We start from the raw sequence: 16,790 nt of genomic DNA on the forward strand, positions 1-16,790 counted from the left end.
CCGAACCACCTGACCACCTAAGGCACCCCCGAGATGCAAAGAATCCGCAGAGAGGACGAGATGGGCAAGTATCGAGTGTTCCGCTCGCGGCGGATGTGTTTGTCAGAAACGCGATTGAACGGAAATTACAGTTCGTGTTTAGTTAAAAAGCGGTTTTGATTAATTTAAAAAGGCAAAACCGTGGGGAGACGTCATGTGTGACGCACATTGCAAAGGAAAAGTCGTTGATTCTCATTATAAAAAGACAGCAGTGCCTATTAGAAAAAGGAAAGGAAAATGAGGTTGAATTGTAAAAAAGAAAAAAAGGTCCATAACGCCCGATTTTCTTTTCGATGGTCCAGAGCACAAGGCTATTCAAACGACGCGCTTCGCGATGCCATACTTTGAGCCAAAGAAGGAGAAGAGGGAAAGAAAACAAAAGAGGAAGGTGGCTATGTGGTTTTGTGCAACAAAAAAAAGAGCAAGTAAGAAGGGGTGACAAATTGTCCAAGCTCTGGCATGTTAACAGAGAATCAATACGCCGGAAATTGGTGGGAAAGCCATATTAAAACTAATACGGTGACAATGGATGCGGCAAGAGTCAAACGCCAGAAAGATCTGCAGTTGGGAAATACTTGCTCATCTCCAATTTCCTTGGCTGAGAGAGAGCAAATTCTGCACGGCATCCAGATCTTCTTCCTCTCGTGGGACGTTGGAGCTTCCCATAAACTGTGCAATCTCGTCGTCATCGCCATCATAGATTGCGCTGGGCTTGGGAATCTTGGAGGATGAGGCTGACTGATTATTGCGAGCCAAGGTTGCTCCTAAGCTGGTACTGTGGCTAGGAATATGATTGTTCTCTCTTAATACTGATCGCTGGCCTTGGTTCTCAATCTGGCTCCGTGGCAGACCTCGTCGACGGCCAGCATGGACATGAGTTCCCGGAACTCGGTTCTCTTTGTCAGAGTCGCTTGATGGAGACTGAGATCGGACAGGTTTTGAGCCAAACTTGGACTGTATCTTCAGCAGTTGCCGCTTTCCAGCCCCAGTGACATTTTGAAGCCGAGCAAGAGACGAACTTGCTCGCACGAGTTTTGGCTTTTCGTCGCCCGTGGAAGAAGGCTTGACACGCTTAATGTTTTCCTGTCGGGAAAGCTGAGCGTTCCGCTTGTTAGAGTTTTGCGTAAGCATATTGCTGGACCGCGATCGCAATAAGCCAATGGCATTGACTGCAGACCCGCTCCTCTCCTGTTCTGCCTTTGCTGATAATGCATTTCGGGCGCCGCTGTCGCAGTAAAACTCCCACGTTCTCGCGTCTCTCGATCTTCCACTGGGCGTACGACGCGGAAAAGGCATTCCCGCACCTTGTGGGTTTCGTTTCATGATCTCATTAAGTCCAATGGCGCTTTGACTCCGCTGGAGCCCATCGGAGCGTCTCTGAGGTGCATCTTGTATCCCTGGGGATTCAGGCGGCGGAGAGTCCCCGTCATTCGCGACCACCTGAGCCTTTCCGTCAATAGACATGGACATTCTGAGTGACGACGTCGAGCGTTTCAAAGATCGAGAGGATTGGGAAGATGCGGCCGAGCCCGGTTGTATGGGTGTCCCTTGCGATGAAGAAGGCGACTGCTGCCATCCATCATTAGGCTGATGAGAATGGCTTTGGAAAGGTGCATTGCGTCTATTTGAAATATATCCCAGTCCAGCGGTTATGGGACGAAAGCTCTCAGGACGAGGTGTAGATATCACTGGCCTTAACTTTTCCCAATCGTCTCTTCCAGATTCCAAGGCAGAATTATTCTTCGTCTGCTGCGATGAGGTCGTTTCCTGGGAGCTGGGAAGGCTCTGCGAGGGTTGACGAGTCAATGTTGGCTCGGTTGATTGGGAAGGTGCGGTTGATTGAAGGGACGACTCGGGAATTGCTTTAGCATTCGATGCTTCCTCAGGTGCATAGTCCTGATCGGGTGATGAGGCGGATGCACGCGATTCTTGTGAGCTACTGGCTAGAGCGACATTGTTCTGGTCATCGGAGGAAGGAATGGAAATTTGGGAAAGATCCATGGTGCTAGTTCCTCCCAGACTTGATCGTGGGGATTGGATCATTTCGTGAAGCTCAACAGGACGCGACTTTCTCCGGGTACTCTGGCGTCTGTTTTGGAACCAAATCTAACATAATACAAGAGTGAGCGGTGAAGCTAGCGAGGGTTTCGCGTTCTCAATCACGAATGTAGCAGAGATTGATCCGCCATCAAAAATATTGGAAATTTGCAATCTGCGAAAATATAAAATTGACTGACCTGTACTTCCTTCTCTCCTAGGGCCACTCGGCTGACAATGTCCATCCGTGAGGCTTTATCTGGCTTGGGATTTTTTCGATATTCGGCTTCGAGAACGGCCTGGTCTTCCGGACTGTTTGGCTTTACGATTAGGAGAGAACAAATCATCAAAGGCAGAGCCGAACCAGCTACGTATCGATATATGTTCATTTTCTGCGAGTTGCCCTCCGACCAGAATTTATCCATATATCGTTGTAGCGAAGTCTGAGCTGGACAACCCACTGGTCACGGGACACGTACCTTGTTCGTCGTCTCTTTTGACGGGCGAGAGGTTTATTATCAACATTAGGCGGAAGATTATGTGGTAAAGTATGCTGCGAATGGATTAAGAAGGCGTAGCTCCCGTTTGATGCTTGCGAGCCATGGCTCACTGCAGTCGAACCAGCTACTGAGGATACCGGTGGCAGCGACGAGGCGGGTGTTGTATCAGCCATGTCTGAGAAGGACTCTGATGGATATTCACTGGACGTATGAAAGAATCATTGACCGTGAGAGCATAATACCGCAATTAAAGGCGTGTATAGGATGTTTGGAATATCCGCGTGTCCCAAGCTCGTGAGGTTAGTCCCTTGGACTCGTCGCGTCCAACAGCATCGGGATGACGCGCCAATCCAGAGGCGGTACTTTGTAGACGTGATCCGAACTCGCTAAAACGCGCTGGTGGAACGCCGTCATTTGACCTGCCCAGACTCCCAAGCAACGCCAAATACAACTAATTTACAGTTAGAGACGCCTTCGCCTGATGGTCGTGTATGAGTCTACGCAAACACGCGTATCAAAGTCGGGTTTTCCCAACTTTAATCCAATACATTCAAGAGATTTATGATCACGACTTATCCAAATATGCACAACTCGCTCAAGCGTTTCGCATAGACGTATTACGCCACTCAATTTTCCACCTTCTGTTATCTTTGAAGACATTATCCAGAATTTTATCAACCCACTGTCTCGAGAAATCTTGTTTTCTTTAGATGGCCTGAATGGTAGCAAGATGTTTTGAACCCAATTTTTTTTAATGCCTTCTTTGCTTGCACTAAATTCTTGCTTCGTTTTCTGTTCCATCAATGGAAAAATATAATGAAGCAGGTATATCCTGTGACAATTGCGCCACTAGTAACCCACAAAGTGTATAAGAGAACGGGCTCCTAATGTTGATGAATTGCTTCGATATACCCATTAAACTAACATTTCCGGAAGGCCTAGTCCTTGACCACACTCAATCAAATTCTTGAAGTAGCGAAACCCATTATCTATATTTCTCGGAGCACAATTAAATCTCATACCTCGGGGCTGAGTACCAAGGGATAGATGTTGTGTTTTGAAGTTGCCTTGAGTGGAGCAGGAATTGAAAGTGTCTAGTACCTGCAGTGAGAGCAGACTTTTGAACTTCTTGCTTTGCAGTATCAAAGATACCTTGCTCTTGTTGACTCTCGTGATCATACTGGCATTCCATTTGAGTCAAACATTCTTTGGCTCTGAAGCCTGCCAATTCGTGGCAGTAGTTGCCGTGGCACAGTATGAGCTACAAGTGGCCCAAAGTAATAGCATGATCGGAACAGTCACACTTTTGTGTACTATCTCACCGATGCTAAACATGACGTAGTCAACATGATTCCCTTTAAGGCCTCAGGCTGGCTACAACAAGCATGGCGATCCGTCATTCAATCTGTGGCTGGAGAAGCACAGTCACCACGAAAGACTGCAAGGTAGCATCGTGATGCGCTGCATGTGCATCGATTAAATTTAGACTTTGCCTGCATTTTTTTTTTCCCTCGTAGTTGTCTCCGATGGCCATATAACTCTCAGGTGGGAAGGTGTCGCCCCTGGTCCTCCATTTGACTGGCATCTCTCTTCCTAGCCCCTTCTTGCGCAGTGCCCAGACACATTGTTGGGTCTCCCGCGCTCAATGGCGCAGCAGGTGGGTAGAAAATCCCGTTGGAGACTGACCACCCTGCCCTGCGCATTTGCTGCCAGCACTCTGCCACCTTAAACCGGACAAGGTCGCCCGCGCTTCTTGCATCCTCTTTGCTATCATGACCCCTTTCGCCACCAGTCTGAATGAGCCTATGGAGATGCTTCGCCACAAGCATCTTAAGACCGTATCGTATGGGAAGGCCTTTTGGATGGGGATAAAGAAGTACTGTGTCAATTATAGATGGGTGGATGATTCGCGTCGCAACGAGATCATTTTCGAGCGCATGGCCGATAAGAGGTGTCTGCGGTGATAAATGCTCGAATAAAAGAGACCGAGCAGCAGCAGGTGAAGGCACAACTCGGAGAGACGGGGTGGAGGCTTGTAGGTTCCCGGCTTTATGTGAAGCGTTCTTCTCGTAAGGCAAAGCCGTTGCAAAATGTTCAGGCCATACACCGGAGAAGCGGGAATTGAGATCGAGAATCTCTCCAATTGGTCGAACCAGGACGTCAAGGACCTCCTCACCTCCAGGCCATGCTGTAAGGGTAAGGCGGATAAGTTCCAGCCCATGAACCGTGTAGCCCATTTCGCAATCAAACCCATATGCCTTTCCAGCTGGAACCTTGGAGTTAGGTGGGGTCCTTTCGAATTGCAGGACAGATGCAAGTCGTTTTGGATCTGAGATCTTGTAAACATGGGTGTCGGCAACAGAGCAGCCGCTTGAAGTGCCCACGACTTCATTGCAGCATGTATAAAGCACCTCCGATGGAGCCTTTGTAGCATCCATGCGAGTGCTGGACGGACGAAGTATGCGACCATGATGATATGAGCATTTTCCTCCAGAAGTCAAGGCACCGTCTGCTTCTCTACGACCGGGAAACACTTGAAAGCGGGTCCTGCAGCGGTCACACTGTTCCCATCCACGAGCAGACTCAACGCCCTCTTTTGCTGAAGCAATCTCAGCTGGGGTAGGAGGTTCAATGACGTAACCGAATTTTTGCAGGCCATCCTGCTTCGAGAGGAGCCTGGGAGCAATTGAGAGCTCCTCAGAGGGAGTGAGCCCGGTTTCTATCGGCTTCGGGGCTTTTTGTTCTTCCGGCCCCCTTTGTGCTGCCGCAGTCGACTCCTTGATAGCTTTGATCCGTGCTTCTTTCCAATCGGTCACCTTTGTCTTCTTGAGATGGACGATTCTCAGCTTTATGACATTGGAGTATACCGAGGGACTTTCACGGGCAACCTTTTCTTCTTCATCGAGAGCCATCTTTATCAGATCCTGATCGGACAGAAGCAGAGACTTGGTGTCCGGATCTGAGCTCTGTGCAAGTTCGTCATTGAGCCTTTTGAGCTGCTCGTGCAGCTTTTGAAGGATGACGGCACGGATGGCATGGGAAGCTGGAGGCTGTGCCAATAGTCTTGGATTCAACGACTCTTCCACGACGCGCTTTGGGCTTGCCACAGAAGCAGACTTGGGGACGGCAACTGGCTTCTGCTGCTCCTTTCCACGATTTGCCTTTATTTCATTTGAGAGTGCAGAATTCCGGCGAGGCGGTGGTGAAATTGGTCTAGTGGAAGATGCAAGCGACGGTTTTGTCTTTTGCTGCAATTTGATATTGGACTTGGAGTCATGCCTTGCATCATCGGCTGACGGCCGAGCAAGGTCAGCTGGTTTCTCTCTGATAGGTCTTCTGGAATCATTCGATTCGGCTGAAAGTATTGAATCAGCTTTCTCCACACGCCTTCTTTTACGTTGATCGCTCGTTTCTCCCGAAGCTTGTACAGTCTCATTTCCTCCTGAAACAGGGTCAGTTGCCGAGCTTGAAGGTTGAGAAGCATCTTCCTCCTTGGGTTTATGGAGGAAAATGCAATTTGGTAAAAGGCATGCGGTAGCTTCCGGACATGGAATTTCTCGGAAAAGTCCAATGGAAGCAAACATGATGGAAGAGGAAATTGGGGCACGTGCTGAGACCAAGATCAATACATGAAGCTAATGAGAAATGACTTTGTCCATAGCCAAGGGGAGATTCCAAAAACAGGCTAGGCAATGCATGAATGGACAAAGGTGAGTTTCTTCATGAGCTTCTAGTTTGTTTTTAGTCTCTCATATCCGCAAATTACCACTGACGAGTCGGTATTGGGTGTCGATTGTTGTCATGGAATTCAAAGTTGAGGTCTATGGCTAGCAAAGGTCATGTTTAATGGCAAGCGGCGGAATTTTCCGCGACAAGGAAAGCAAGCAAATTAAGTGCCAGGGTGAAAGAGGGGAGAATATAATGATATAATTTAAATTCCGACAAATCAGTAATTATCGAAGCAAACAGTTATCGTTGGAAGTGGCTTTGTAGGTGGTTTTATTGCCTACACACTTTCACATATGTCTGCCAATCTTCAGGTTTCGAAGTGAACGAAAATAAGGTCTCAAAGCACCGCTACGGTACCCTACAGTACTCTTTTCATCCTCAGCTAAGAGTGATACCACCTTTTTCTAACTTAGTTACCTATAGGTAGTTATGGGTTCATTCTTAAGCACCTATAAAGGGAGTGATGGGGTGACACTAAGGCGAGATTAAGGTGCAGCTGGCCCCCCTCTTGCCCCATCCCGGATTAATTCTCATCTCGTATCTTTGACGTTCCGACCCAAGTCCCAGGGTTTATTCGACCTTACTACGGTAACTTTTTCTCTAGCTTGAGTCAATCCTGACCGCGTGGCTGCAGCGCATGTCCTCCGTCATTCGTCTCACCTGCCACAACAAACGAAAACAGGAGATAAGAGCGTCTGCTCATCATTCCCTATCATTTAAATCGCGTTGCATTCCCGGCGCCCCAAGGGAAAATAGAAAAGAGGCCCATTTGCTTAAAAGACAACGGCAATCACTGTATCATCGTCACCGGGCGATCATGATGAAGTTTATGCGTGCTCTGGTTGACCGGCTTTCCTCTACTGGTAAGTCTTCACCTGCCACCCCATTACGCCAACCCTATCGTCACGGAGGGAGAGCTTTACGGAGGCATTGCGGGTACCTGAACCCCAAGTTTGATCCCAGAGGGTTTTCCTATTCTTCTCCGATAAGCTTCCCACGCCCTATATTCGCATTCCACATCCTCTTCTTCCCCTCTTTTCTTCTCCTGTAGTAGACAATACACACAACATACACACAGCGGCCCCTTCACCCTTTCCCAGTCGAGTTTGTTTTCCCAGTTGCCCACCACGTTACCATTCTCATTGTCGAGTATAGACCGCTCTGTTGTCCTCTCCGATCCCTCGGTGGATGCAGCAGAGCGGGTCGCAGATGACGATCGCCGCCAGGCCGACCATCTCTGCGTGCTGGTCCATGGGTAAGTCGATGAATTATTGTATATGTCGTTCATTAAACAATCTACTAACGCTTCTCCATCAGTCTCTGGGGGAATCCCAAGCATCTTTCCTACCTGGCGTCAAGCCTCCGGGAAAAGTACCCGCCTTCCCAGGTCCATCTCTTGGTTGTCAAACGAAACGCTGGCAGTTTCACGTATGATGGCATTGAGGTTGGCGGGGAACGTGTCGCTCAAGAAATTGAGGATACATTGGAGAACCTGGCAAGGGATGGCCAAACCATCAGAAAAATCAGTGTCATTGGTTACTCCCTCGGTGGCCTGGTGGCCAGATATGCGATCGGCCTGCTGCATTCAAAGGGTTACTTTGACAAGATTGAACCCATGGTAAGTCTCCAGTTTTTTTTTTGGGGGTCTCTACGAAATATTTGTGAGAACCATATATGTTGCATTTCTCCAAGCCACTATCATTAGTAAAAGCGGACTTGGCGGTTGCCAAGAGCTCGCGCTGACCGCCTGCTATCTCTTAACCTGGATCATCCACCACCTCCTGTAACATGTCAAAAGTGAAGCGACTATAGCATGGTGCTGACTTGTTCCTTGTTAGAACTTTACAACGTTTGCTACCCCTCATCTTGGCGTGCGTACGCCATTGCTCGGGTTCCATAACCATCTCTGGAACGTACTTGGGGCTCGAACCCTGTCCGTGTCGGGCCGTCAGCTCTTCACCATTGATTCATTCCGTAACACTGGGCGCCCGCTCCTCTCAGTGCTCGCTGACCCCGACAGCCTCTTTATCCATGCTCTTGCCAAGTTCAAAAACCGAAGCCTCTACTCGAACATTGTCAACGATCGTTCTGCAGTCTTCTACACCACCTGCATTTCCCGTATAGATCCCTTCTCGGACCTTTCCGCGGTGAAGGTGAACTATCTCAAGGGATATGAACCGGTCCTTGTAGACCCCAGCGATCCAGTGTCCCATAATGATGATACCCAGCTCCCCACCTTTTACGGAAGGCTTGCAGGGGGGAGTCACAAACTCGTGAAATTGTTGCCCACCTCTCTCGTTCTCTTCATCCTGATTCCTTTGGGCACCATTCTCTTTCTCCTCAATTCGGCCATTCAATCCGTGAGAAGTCGTCAGCGGATCCGGCTGCATGAGGAATGCAAGGCTGGCATGTTCAGCAGCTACCGCATCCCCCTCATTGTCGAAGATGTCCAGAACGCCGTCGAAGAAGTCTACGAGGATCTGAACAATACACAAAGCCAGAAATATCTCCCGGCCGGGTCCGAGGAGGTCGCCTCAAGCGTAGAGACCTCTCCTTATGCCAAAGGCATGACGGAAGACAAGCGTTTGATCCTGATTGACGGTCCGCCAAAGGACTCGGATTCGATGAGTGTCATCTCCGAGAAGACTGTCTCCTTGGATGACAGCGACTCAAGCACTTTATTATTGAACAACAAGCCCTCGCCCAGACTGACGGAGTTTCCGACCCTTGCTCTGACCGAAGCTCAATTCGCAATGATTCAAGCGCTCGATAATGTCGGCTTCAAGAAATATCCCGTGCACATTCACAAGGTCATGCACAGCCATGCTGCTATTATTGTCCGAATGCCCAAGAAGGGCTTTGAAGAAGGCAAATTAGTTGCCAAGCACTGGCTCAGCGAGTTTGAGGCTTGAGAAAGCACCACATGCCCCAAAGCGCCAACAGAAGAAATCCCCCTACCGCAGATTCTCTCATTACTATCCCAACCTTACATGAACTGCACTACCCCCCCCAAAAAAAGGGAAACAAGAGAAATAGCAACAACGAAGGAGACACGGTAGACCAAGTCCATTGTATTTCAATCTGCACATCTCCAAGGAGGGAGTTTCTGCGTAGTGACTTATATCATTACTACGAACGGAGTTGCAGGACTAAGAGGAGCCTTTTGCATATTTGCATATCCTGAGCGTTCTAGCCCTTTTATTTTTCCTTTTCGTCGTTTCATTTTTTTTCCCCTCTCTCTTTCCTTTTCTTGTTGGCTCTTTTTTTTTTATCGCGTTACACTGCATAGCATTGCGGAGTATTATCTCTTTTTTAACCCTCTCTATCACTCTCTCTCCTCTTTTACCCTTGGTATTCTTGCAGATACCCTCATGGGTGGCTTCTTCTTAGGTTCGACTGAGATTCTAGCTTTTGTGCTGCTTTCTGCTCACAACATCTTTCGGGGCGCTAATAGACTTTTGCCGCATCGCTTTGTTTCGGCTTTTTTTTTGTACGTCTCTTTCCTTTTCAGTTTACCTTTTTTCCTGGCTCATCGCGTGGAGTTTAGCTGAAGCCATGGAGAGCCCTACCTGTGTTTGGGAGGGAAACGGAGGGGCTGGGAATGGGAATGGAGAGGATAAATATCTAACAAGAAATAAAAAAAAAAGGATGAAATGTAAATTGGGAAAAGTACAGTGACCTCGCAACATAATGTGATTCATACCGTGAGAAAGATGGGATTTTGATTCATATCATACGTTTCGTATAATTGAAAATAATAGAAATGACCATTTGAATGAGTATAACATATATAACATACAGTTGGTTTTTGGAGGAACGGTATACGCAGATGACACAACACCGGAAAAAGAAAAAGGGAAAGTAACAATGAAGTGAGATATAGGAAATGAGGTGATTGAACAAAGATATGATGATATATTGCGTCTTCTTAGCCCATGGTTTCCCTTTTTCGAATTTTTATTTTTTGAAATAAAATAAATAATAAAAAGGTAATGGCTGCCGTCCCGAGATGATGATGATATTCTATTCGTTGTAATGGTAAACCTGTAGCGGCACACAGTGGTCAGTGCATGCAGATTGAGGACAGAGAAGGGAGAAGCGTAAATCAGTAGAGGGAGGGGAGGGGAACGTACAAAGTAATTAGGCAGGCCATAGCTCTGATAATTCAGGCGTTTGGCCATGCGAGCAAAACCTTCCGTCTCAATGAGATGATAGAATGGAAAGGGGGGAAACATGGCGCCATCACGGTGGACCTCAGCTTTGACCAGCAAGGCCGTGCCACCGACACCGTCGAGAGACATAATGGACGAAGGGTCGCCATTCAGGTCGGCGAGCTTGGCCATTAGGGTCCGGTAGGTTGCCATTTCCGAGTACCCTTCGAGCAGGATGTCGTCTTTGCCCATTTTGGAGGCGAGATTCTGCGCCGTGCCGCTGTCCACCCACGAATTGTAGTCATATGGACGCACGTCCATGGCGCCCTTGTCCTTGTTGTAGTATCGCTGGTAGCAATTGGGCACGATAATGGGTTTGTCGTGGCGGGCAAGGTCCTGGATGAGCGTGGGCGGGGTCTCGACAATGTCCGAGTCGAGCCAGAGAATCCAGGCCGAGGACGGGCCGAGGGTGGTGAAGAGGAGGGAGTTGCGCGCCTGGGCCATGGCTGCTCGGCGGGCCTTTTGGTTCTCTAGCTTGTGTCTCTCGGATTCATCTTGAGATTGCAAGGGCGGGTCAAAGTCCTGACGCAGAATGGTGATGCTGGCAAACCGCTTCTTCTCTGGTCCCGATTGAGTCTTTGCAATCTCAGCCTGCAGCGCAGCGGTCGCGGCGTTGCCCTCGCGCGTCTTGGGGATGATGAAGCCCAGGGAGATGAGATCGTGAGGGTAATCCAAGTTGAGAATGTTATCCCAATATCCTTGATAGAATCTCGCAAGTGGTGTCAGGATGTGCACCGTTTCGCGGTTGCCCACTGGATCGCTTGATGTCGTGAGGCTGTCCAATTTGTAATGGACAACAGGCGGAGGTGCTCGTTGATCATCTGGCACGGAGGCCTGTTTCAAAAAGGGCGAGGTGGGCGGGGAAAGCGGGTGTTCAGCTGCGCTAAAGTGTTGCGCTTTTGCGGCGGCGGCAGATGTAGTGTTGCCGGTTCGTGATGGTGAGAGGATGAAGAAGAGGAAGCCCAGGGTCAAGAGGGCGGCGAGCAGGAGGGTGACGGGGTTCGACCGCCGAAACGAACGTCCTTTCGGCACCATGCCGACGGTGTTTTGGTGAGGAGAGGGGCAAGCCTACCTCGAGGCGCCCTAATCACTTGAGATGATCCTTTTTGTGATAAAAATGTCTGTTGTCAGCTAGGTATTCTGGAATTTTCGTGGTGGTAGTCGCTTCTTTTGGCTTTCCGTCAGCCAAGAGATCAGAGCTTCGAGGCTTCGCGGGTGCGGTTTGCTAGGTGTCAGGGACCGCTGAGAAACATTGCAGGCAGAAAATCGTGTCGTACCAAGATGAACAATTCCAAAGAGGTTGAATTCCTATGCACTGAAGCTGGCGCAACCTCTGTACGCAAAAGGAAAATTCGCAGTGAAGCCTCAGGGAGCAGCGCTCAGTCAGTTTGGGGACGAGGATGTCGGGGCAGTCGAGAGTTGGACGAATCCAGAATGGCTTCCTTTTGGGGCTCCTGAGACGCAACGTCGCCCTCCATTTACCGAACCCCGGGAGCGCTAATCCTAAAACGACAGATTACCAGATGTTTGCTTTGGGGTCACAGCGAGCTAGTCACTCACTGTATCAAGCAATAGTAATTTTCAAATTATTTGAAAACGATTCAGTAACCCTAAGAGGGCATTTTCCAAAGAAAATTAATCATGATGTCAAAAAAATCGCAGGTTTGATTGCAGGTGTGTTCTTTGAAGTGCTTCACGTTTGATCTGCGGGGGGGGGGGGGATTGCGACGCTTCGCCGCGTCGCTCCGATCCACAAATCTTGGGGGGTTTCTAGCCTCCTAGGGTTTCCAAGGTGCCCCAGCTTCTTTCAAACCCCTGACCACTCCACGTCTCAGCATTGCTGTGGTATAGTCGTCGGAAGTCTACCGTATAACTAATGCTATCATCCCGTACATGTATCAACAACCACAAACCGAATACGAAATCAAGCCTCACATCGTATCAAAGTTTTCTAAATCTAGCATTTCCAGCCTCTAATCGATCAGGTGCACCAGAAAGACTTTGGCCCCAGCCGAGAAATCTTCTCGATCAACTTAAATCGCACATTATAGGAGCCGAACAATACTTTTGTTCTTTATCTTTTGCGTCATTGAGGCTTGTCAAGAGCAAAATAGAAACGGATCTGATTCTAATTACCAGAAATATTTTCCGAATGAGCAAAGACAAGACATTCGTCCACTACGTTGAGCAGAGATGAGACTATTCTGCAATGATTATCGGACAAAAAGAAACATTGTAATGTAAAAACAGCAAGAGGTGATGCCAGGGGGAGAACATTCTGGTGCAAAACAAAACGTCACAAGCTAGGAAACAAGAGTATGCGAGGAATAAAGAGTACGAATTGCAAGCGATTTGGCGGGTATCGACATCTGATAGATGAGCAAAGATCAGAATGTAAAAAGAGCAATGAATTCGATGACGATAAACACCATCAATGCAGTCAACGCTGAAGATGAACATGGATCGACAATAAAGCCCAGCAGGTAGAACAACTGAAAACTCCTGACCCCCCCGTTCCCGGATAAGCGTGACAATCTAACGCCCTCGAACAGCAAGCAAATTGATCAGGCATTCGTGAGTTGCAACTGAAATAAACGAAGCGATGCTTCAAGCGGAAGCTGGCATATTGGACAGCCGGCAGAACGACCAGCCCGTTTTGCAAGCTTTGACAAACAAATCTAATCCTCCCAAATGGTCTCCAAGTCCAGATCACCTCGTCTCTCGGCACCACATACACTCCATCGCTTTCTCTTGTCCCGGGAACCATAGAAGCCAAAGGAACCGAGCCCCCCTTTGCTGAACGCAATTGAATCAGAGGCGCTCCTTTGCTCTGGCCCCGTGTTGGCCGCATCCGAAGCCTCTGCTGCCGCCTTCAACTTGGCCAGGTTTTCTGCTTCAAGTGCAGCCTCTTCTGCAGCAGGTGAGTCTGGAATTGTTTCGAGGCTGGATATACTCGGGCTGCGTGAACGCGCAGAGGTGGGTGTCGAGGGCAGGGACGAAGATGAGAAAGACATATTGAAATTGTAATCTTTGGGGTATGATTCATTAAATTTCGTAGGTGCAATAAGCGGTGAGGATGATGCAGAGGTCGAAGTACTGGGAGCAGCTCCACCCTGTGCAAGCGGGTTGAGCGGCGAAGATGGCCTACGTCGACGCGGAAATGTGTTTCCTGATTTGACGTGGGCGGATGGCGCGTTCAAAAAAGAGTCTGATCGGCAAGTTGACCTCGGAATATGATCTGCGTCCAACCCTTGGGCAGGATAATCCCCAGCATTTGTATGAGTTGGGCTCTGAGAATGACTCCGGAGGCGGCTGAGGGAACCGAGTGGACTTGGTGGATGGTGTAAGTCCTCCGGGAGAACCCTTCCTCCAGAATCGACCCCCGGTAGAGAATGGGCCCTGGTCATTGGAGTACCCAGCGGACTATGGGAAGACTGCGACCGCAGATGGCTTCGTGCATAAGGGGAGCGATTACGAGGACGAAGTGGTAGGAATTCTTGTCGAACCCGAGAGAGAGAATCAGGCTCTGTAGGCTCAGTAGATCTGCGTGCGATGGTCGGCATCAGAAGAGGGCTGTTCGGCACACGCTCATTCGCCGTAGAATCTTGGGCCGACGCCTCTGCGCCGACATCCATGTGAGCAGACTGGACCTCAGACATTGTGAAGATAGATCGATAACGGCCTCCTTAGAATGAAAATTGGAGTGTTTGTGGAGCTCAACCCTTTGTCAACTCCACGCTTGAGAAATGGAGATCTGAGCTGGCAACACAAAGGGCGTCGAAGCTGTCGCGCTGAGAAGATGGCAGGTTGAGTTCGTAAGGAGAAGTATCTTCTCGAGCGGCCCAGCTCAACGAAAGGTGAAAAGGCAAGAGCAGCGAAAATGCAGCTGGCCCAGTGGACGAGGTTATGGAGTCGATTCGATGGCAGTGTGTAGCTTCGAAACGGAGAACGATCGGCGGATGGGACGAATCGAATATCGGTGTCGACGAAAAGGCGTCAAAAAAGGGTCCCGTAGGGCAGCTTGTTCATTCAATGCCCAACTATGTTTCCCCAGTGGTAAGGGGTTGGGCAAGTGAATGTCTTATGAAACAGACCAAAGACTCGCGCAGCAGGGGTTGCAGATATGCTCGGAGTGCGATCCGAGCTTGAGACGGACAAGTTGATCAAGAGCGCAGGGCGAGCAGCAGATCAAACTGCCGCAAGCCCAGGCAACAAAATCCTTCTGAGCCGAAATCCGTACGCATGAGCGGGTTGGATGTTTTGTTTTTTTCGCGGAGAGAGCGGGAAGGGTATGATGAAAGAAGATGACGATGAAGCAGAAAGAAGGGTCAACGAGGGAGGGGGGATAAGGGAGAAAAGGCTCCTCTGTGACGAATATCCGGGGAAGGGATGAGGCAATCAATGAGCCATACTGGGGGAGTTAACTGGCTAACTAAAAGGCTCAGCAATCAGTTGCAGCCCGTTTAGGGGTTAAAAATGGCCGAAATAGGACCTACTACGGAGGAGACTATAACAAAAGTAACCAAGTTCCCTTCTCGTACCGTTTGCTGTCAATTGGGGCAAGAGCGGCATCGTTACGGTGGGGGGAGAAGATCAACGAGTCGGGTACAAAGTATACTTGGACGGATACCTAAACCCAGTTTACAAATTCTGTACCCAATAGGGAGTACCGCAACCATTGTCATCTAACCAAGACCGGTCAAAACTCGTCTCTTACCTAGCCAACCCCCCCCGGCGCCCTAAATATCTGTCATATTTCAGATGAAAGGGCGTCCACCAACTTTCCCCACGTTCCCACCTCTCCATTCTGGCCGCCCTCCAATTCCGGCTGTTTACTGTCATTGATTCGCACGAGCCCTGGCAGAACCCTTTTCCAGCTTCATGATTCGGTCAAGGCCCAGCCAGGTCCCTCAGGCCGGATCTAGGCACACTGCAACCCTGGAACGGATTATCGCGATTGATTATTCTTCCCCTCCCCATCCCCCCTTCCCAGATCACTTTCTCGTCCTGCAGCAGATGCACCACCAATCTGAGTGAGAGCCTAGATTCGTCAGGTAGAGGGCTGAAGAGGATCAAAGAGAGATTACATGCGAGCTGAGGCAAGCACCACACAGCACTTGGGTTGCTATACCCTACCTACCTACCTACCTACCTACCTAAGTACCTCCTAACCCAGTTGATTTACGGAATTACTATTCCGTACTGTACATGCGTGGGTTACATAAAACCCTTCGTTGTCTTACAGTACCTGCGTTGGTGCAGAAGGTATTCCGAGCTCGTAGTGAAGCTGAAGCTGGAATAAGCACAGACTCGTCCTCTCTCACCAGTTTAAGCAACAAAGAGGCACTGTAGGCCACCTACAGTATAATGTACCCCACTCTGCATGGGAAGGAGCGGCGAACGTACAGTAGTCTCTATAGCAAAGTCACGGGGACAAACATGCCCCCTGGTGCTTGTCGTGCATTGGTGCGTCACATTGCAGATGCTGTTGCCCTGGAGGTGGTGGGCCTGGTCAATCACACGCCCCGCATTCATCCAATAATGTCAATTCTGCAACAACATCTTTTAATCAATTTTTCCCTCAGAGGTTTTCACTGTATACTGGAGGTGACTTGCTGGGTACATTACACATGCCATTTCTTTCTTTTTTACTTCCATTTATTTCGTTTTGCTTTGTTGATTGTTGTAGTGAGCATCGGCAATTCCATAGATTTGGTTTGGGATTCTCTGGTAACTGATGCATTCCGCACCCCGGCTTTTCCACCCTAGTATTTGCTCAACAGACCTGATTTCAGCATCCTCCGGGGAAAATCTCCAAACAAGGCCGCGTCACTCTTCTGCGTACGGCTTTCGTCCTGTTTCCTGGTACTGAAAAGACTCAATACCCTGGCATACTTTCCTTTTCTTGCTTCCCTTATTCTGTGTTAATGGAAGCGCCTTGGGACAAAGGGCCAATTGATGAAGAAGAGGACAATATAGCACATACGCAAGCCATCGTATTAGTTTCAGGTCGGAAAAGAAACGTATCTTGCTATAAGGATTCATAGTACAAAACAGTAAATTAATTTACTTAATCCGAATTTAGAAGCGGCCAACTTCGAAATAATTCAGATACAATTGATCTCTTAGAGGTTATCGACAGGTTGGAAGGTCGATCAAAACCAACGTCCATAATAGCGCGGCACATATACAAAAGAAGGGTACAAGTATAATCAGTGAAAAGAACAGCTGGCAGTTCGCACAGATGTCTAACGCCTCATGGTGAGCAGTTTCC

The 16,790-nt window shown here is 48.9% G+C and overlaps 5 protein-coding genes across 5 annotated transcripts; 1 reads left to right on the plus strand and 4 right to left on the minus strand.

Annotated features, from left to right (window-relative positions):
• Positions 1-252: 252 nt before the first annotated feature.
• On the minus strand, positions 253-2,899 carry L228DRAFT_282347 (hypothetical protein). Its single transcript, XM_018335990.1, has 3 exons — positions 2,556-2,899; positions 2,277-2,388; positions 253-2,145 (listed from the first exon to the last, which is right to left on the minus strand). The coding sequence occupies exons 1-3, from the start codon at positions 2,747-2,749 to the stop codon at positions 619-621; spliced, it is 1,833 nt and encodes a 610-aa protein (XP_018189202.1). The 5' UTR covers positions 2,750-2,899; the 3' UTR covers positions 253-618.
• A 1,120-nt stretch (positions 2,900-4,019) lies between these two features.
• On the minus strand, positions 4,020-6,402 carry L228DRAFT_246478 (hypothetical protein). Its single transcript, XM_018332424.1, has one exon. It carries the CDS (start codon positions 6,158-6,160, stop codon positions 4,118-4,120), a length of 2,043 nt encoding a protein of 680 aa, XP_018189203.1. The 5' UTR covers positions 6,161-6,402; the 3' UTR covers positions 4,020-4,117.
• A 723-nt stretch (positions 6,403-7,125) lies between these two features.
• L228DRAFT_267628 (DUF676-domain-containing protein) lies at positions 7,126-9,217 on the plus strand (the record flags this gene model as incomplete). The annotated part of the gene is made up of 4 exons (XM_018335007.1): positions 7,126-7,168; positions 7,461-7,560; positions 7,623-7,923; positions 8,144-9,217. 4 exons carry the CDS (start codon positions 7,126-7,128, stop codon positions 9,215-9,217), a joined length of 1,518 nt encoding a protein of 505 aa, XP_018189204.1.
• A 1,111-nt stretch (positions 9,218-10,328) lies between these two features.
• Positions 10,329-11,551, minus strand: L228DRAFT_238187 (glycosyltransferase family 62 protein; the record flags this gene model as incomplete). The annotated part of the gene is made up of 2 exons (XM_018331012.1): positions 10,329-10,349; positions 10,439-11,551. 2 exons carry the CDS (start codon positions 11,549-11,551, stop codon positions 10,329-10,331), a joined length of 1,134 nt encoding a protein of 377 aa, XP_018189205.1.
• Positions 11,552-13,194: 1,643 nt separating this feature from the next.
• L228DRAFT_238188 (hypothetical protein) lies at positions 13,195-14,175 on the minus strand (the record flags this gene model as incomplete). Its single annotated transcript, XM_018331013.1, has 1 exon — positions 13,195-14,175. One exon carries the CDS (start codon positions 14,173-14,175, stop codon positions 13,195-13,197), a length of 981 nt encoding a protein of 326 aa, XP_018189206.1.
• Between the last annotated feature and the right edge of the window lie 2,615 nt (positions 14,176-16,790).

Source organism: Xylona heveae, assembly GCF_001619985.1.
Source record: "Xylona heveae TC161 unplaced genomic scaffold L228scaffold_4, whole genome shotgun sequence".
Taxonomy (NCBI): Eukaryota; Fungi; Ascomycota; class Xylonomycetes; order Xylonales; family Xylonaceae; genus Xylona; species Xylona heveae.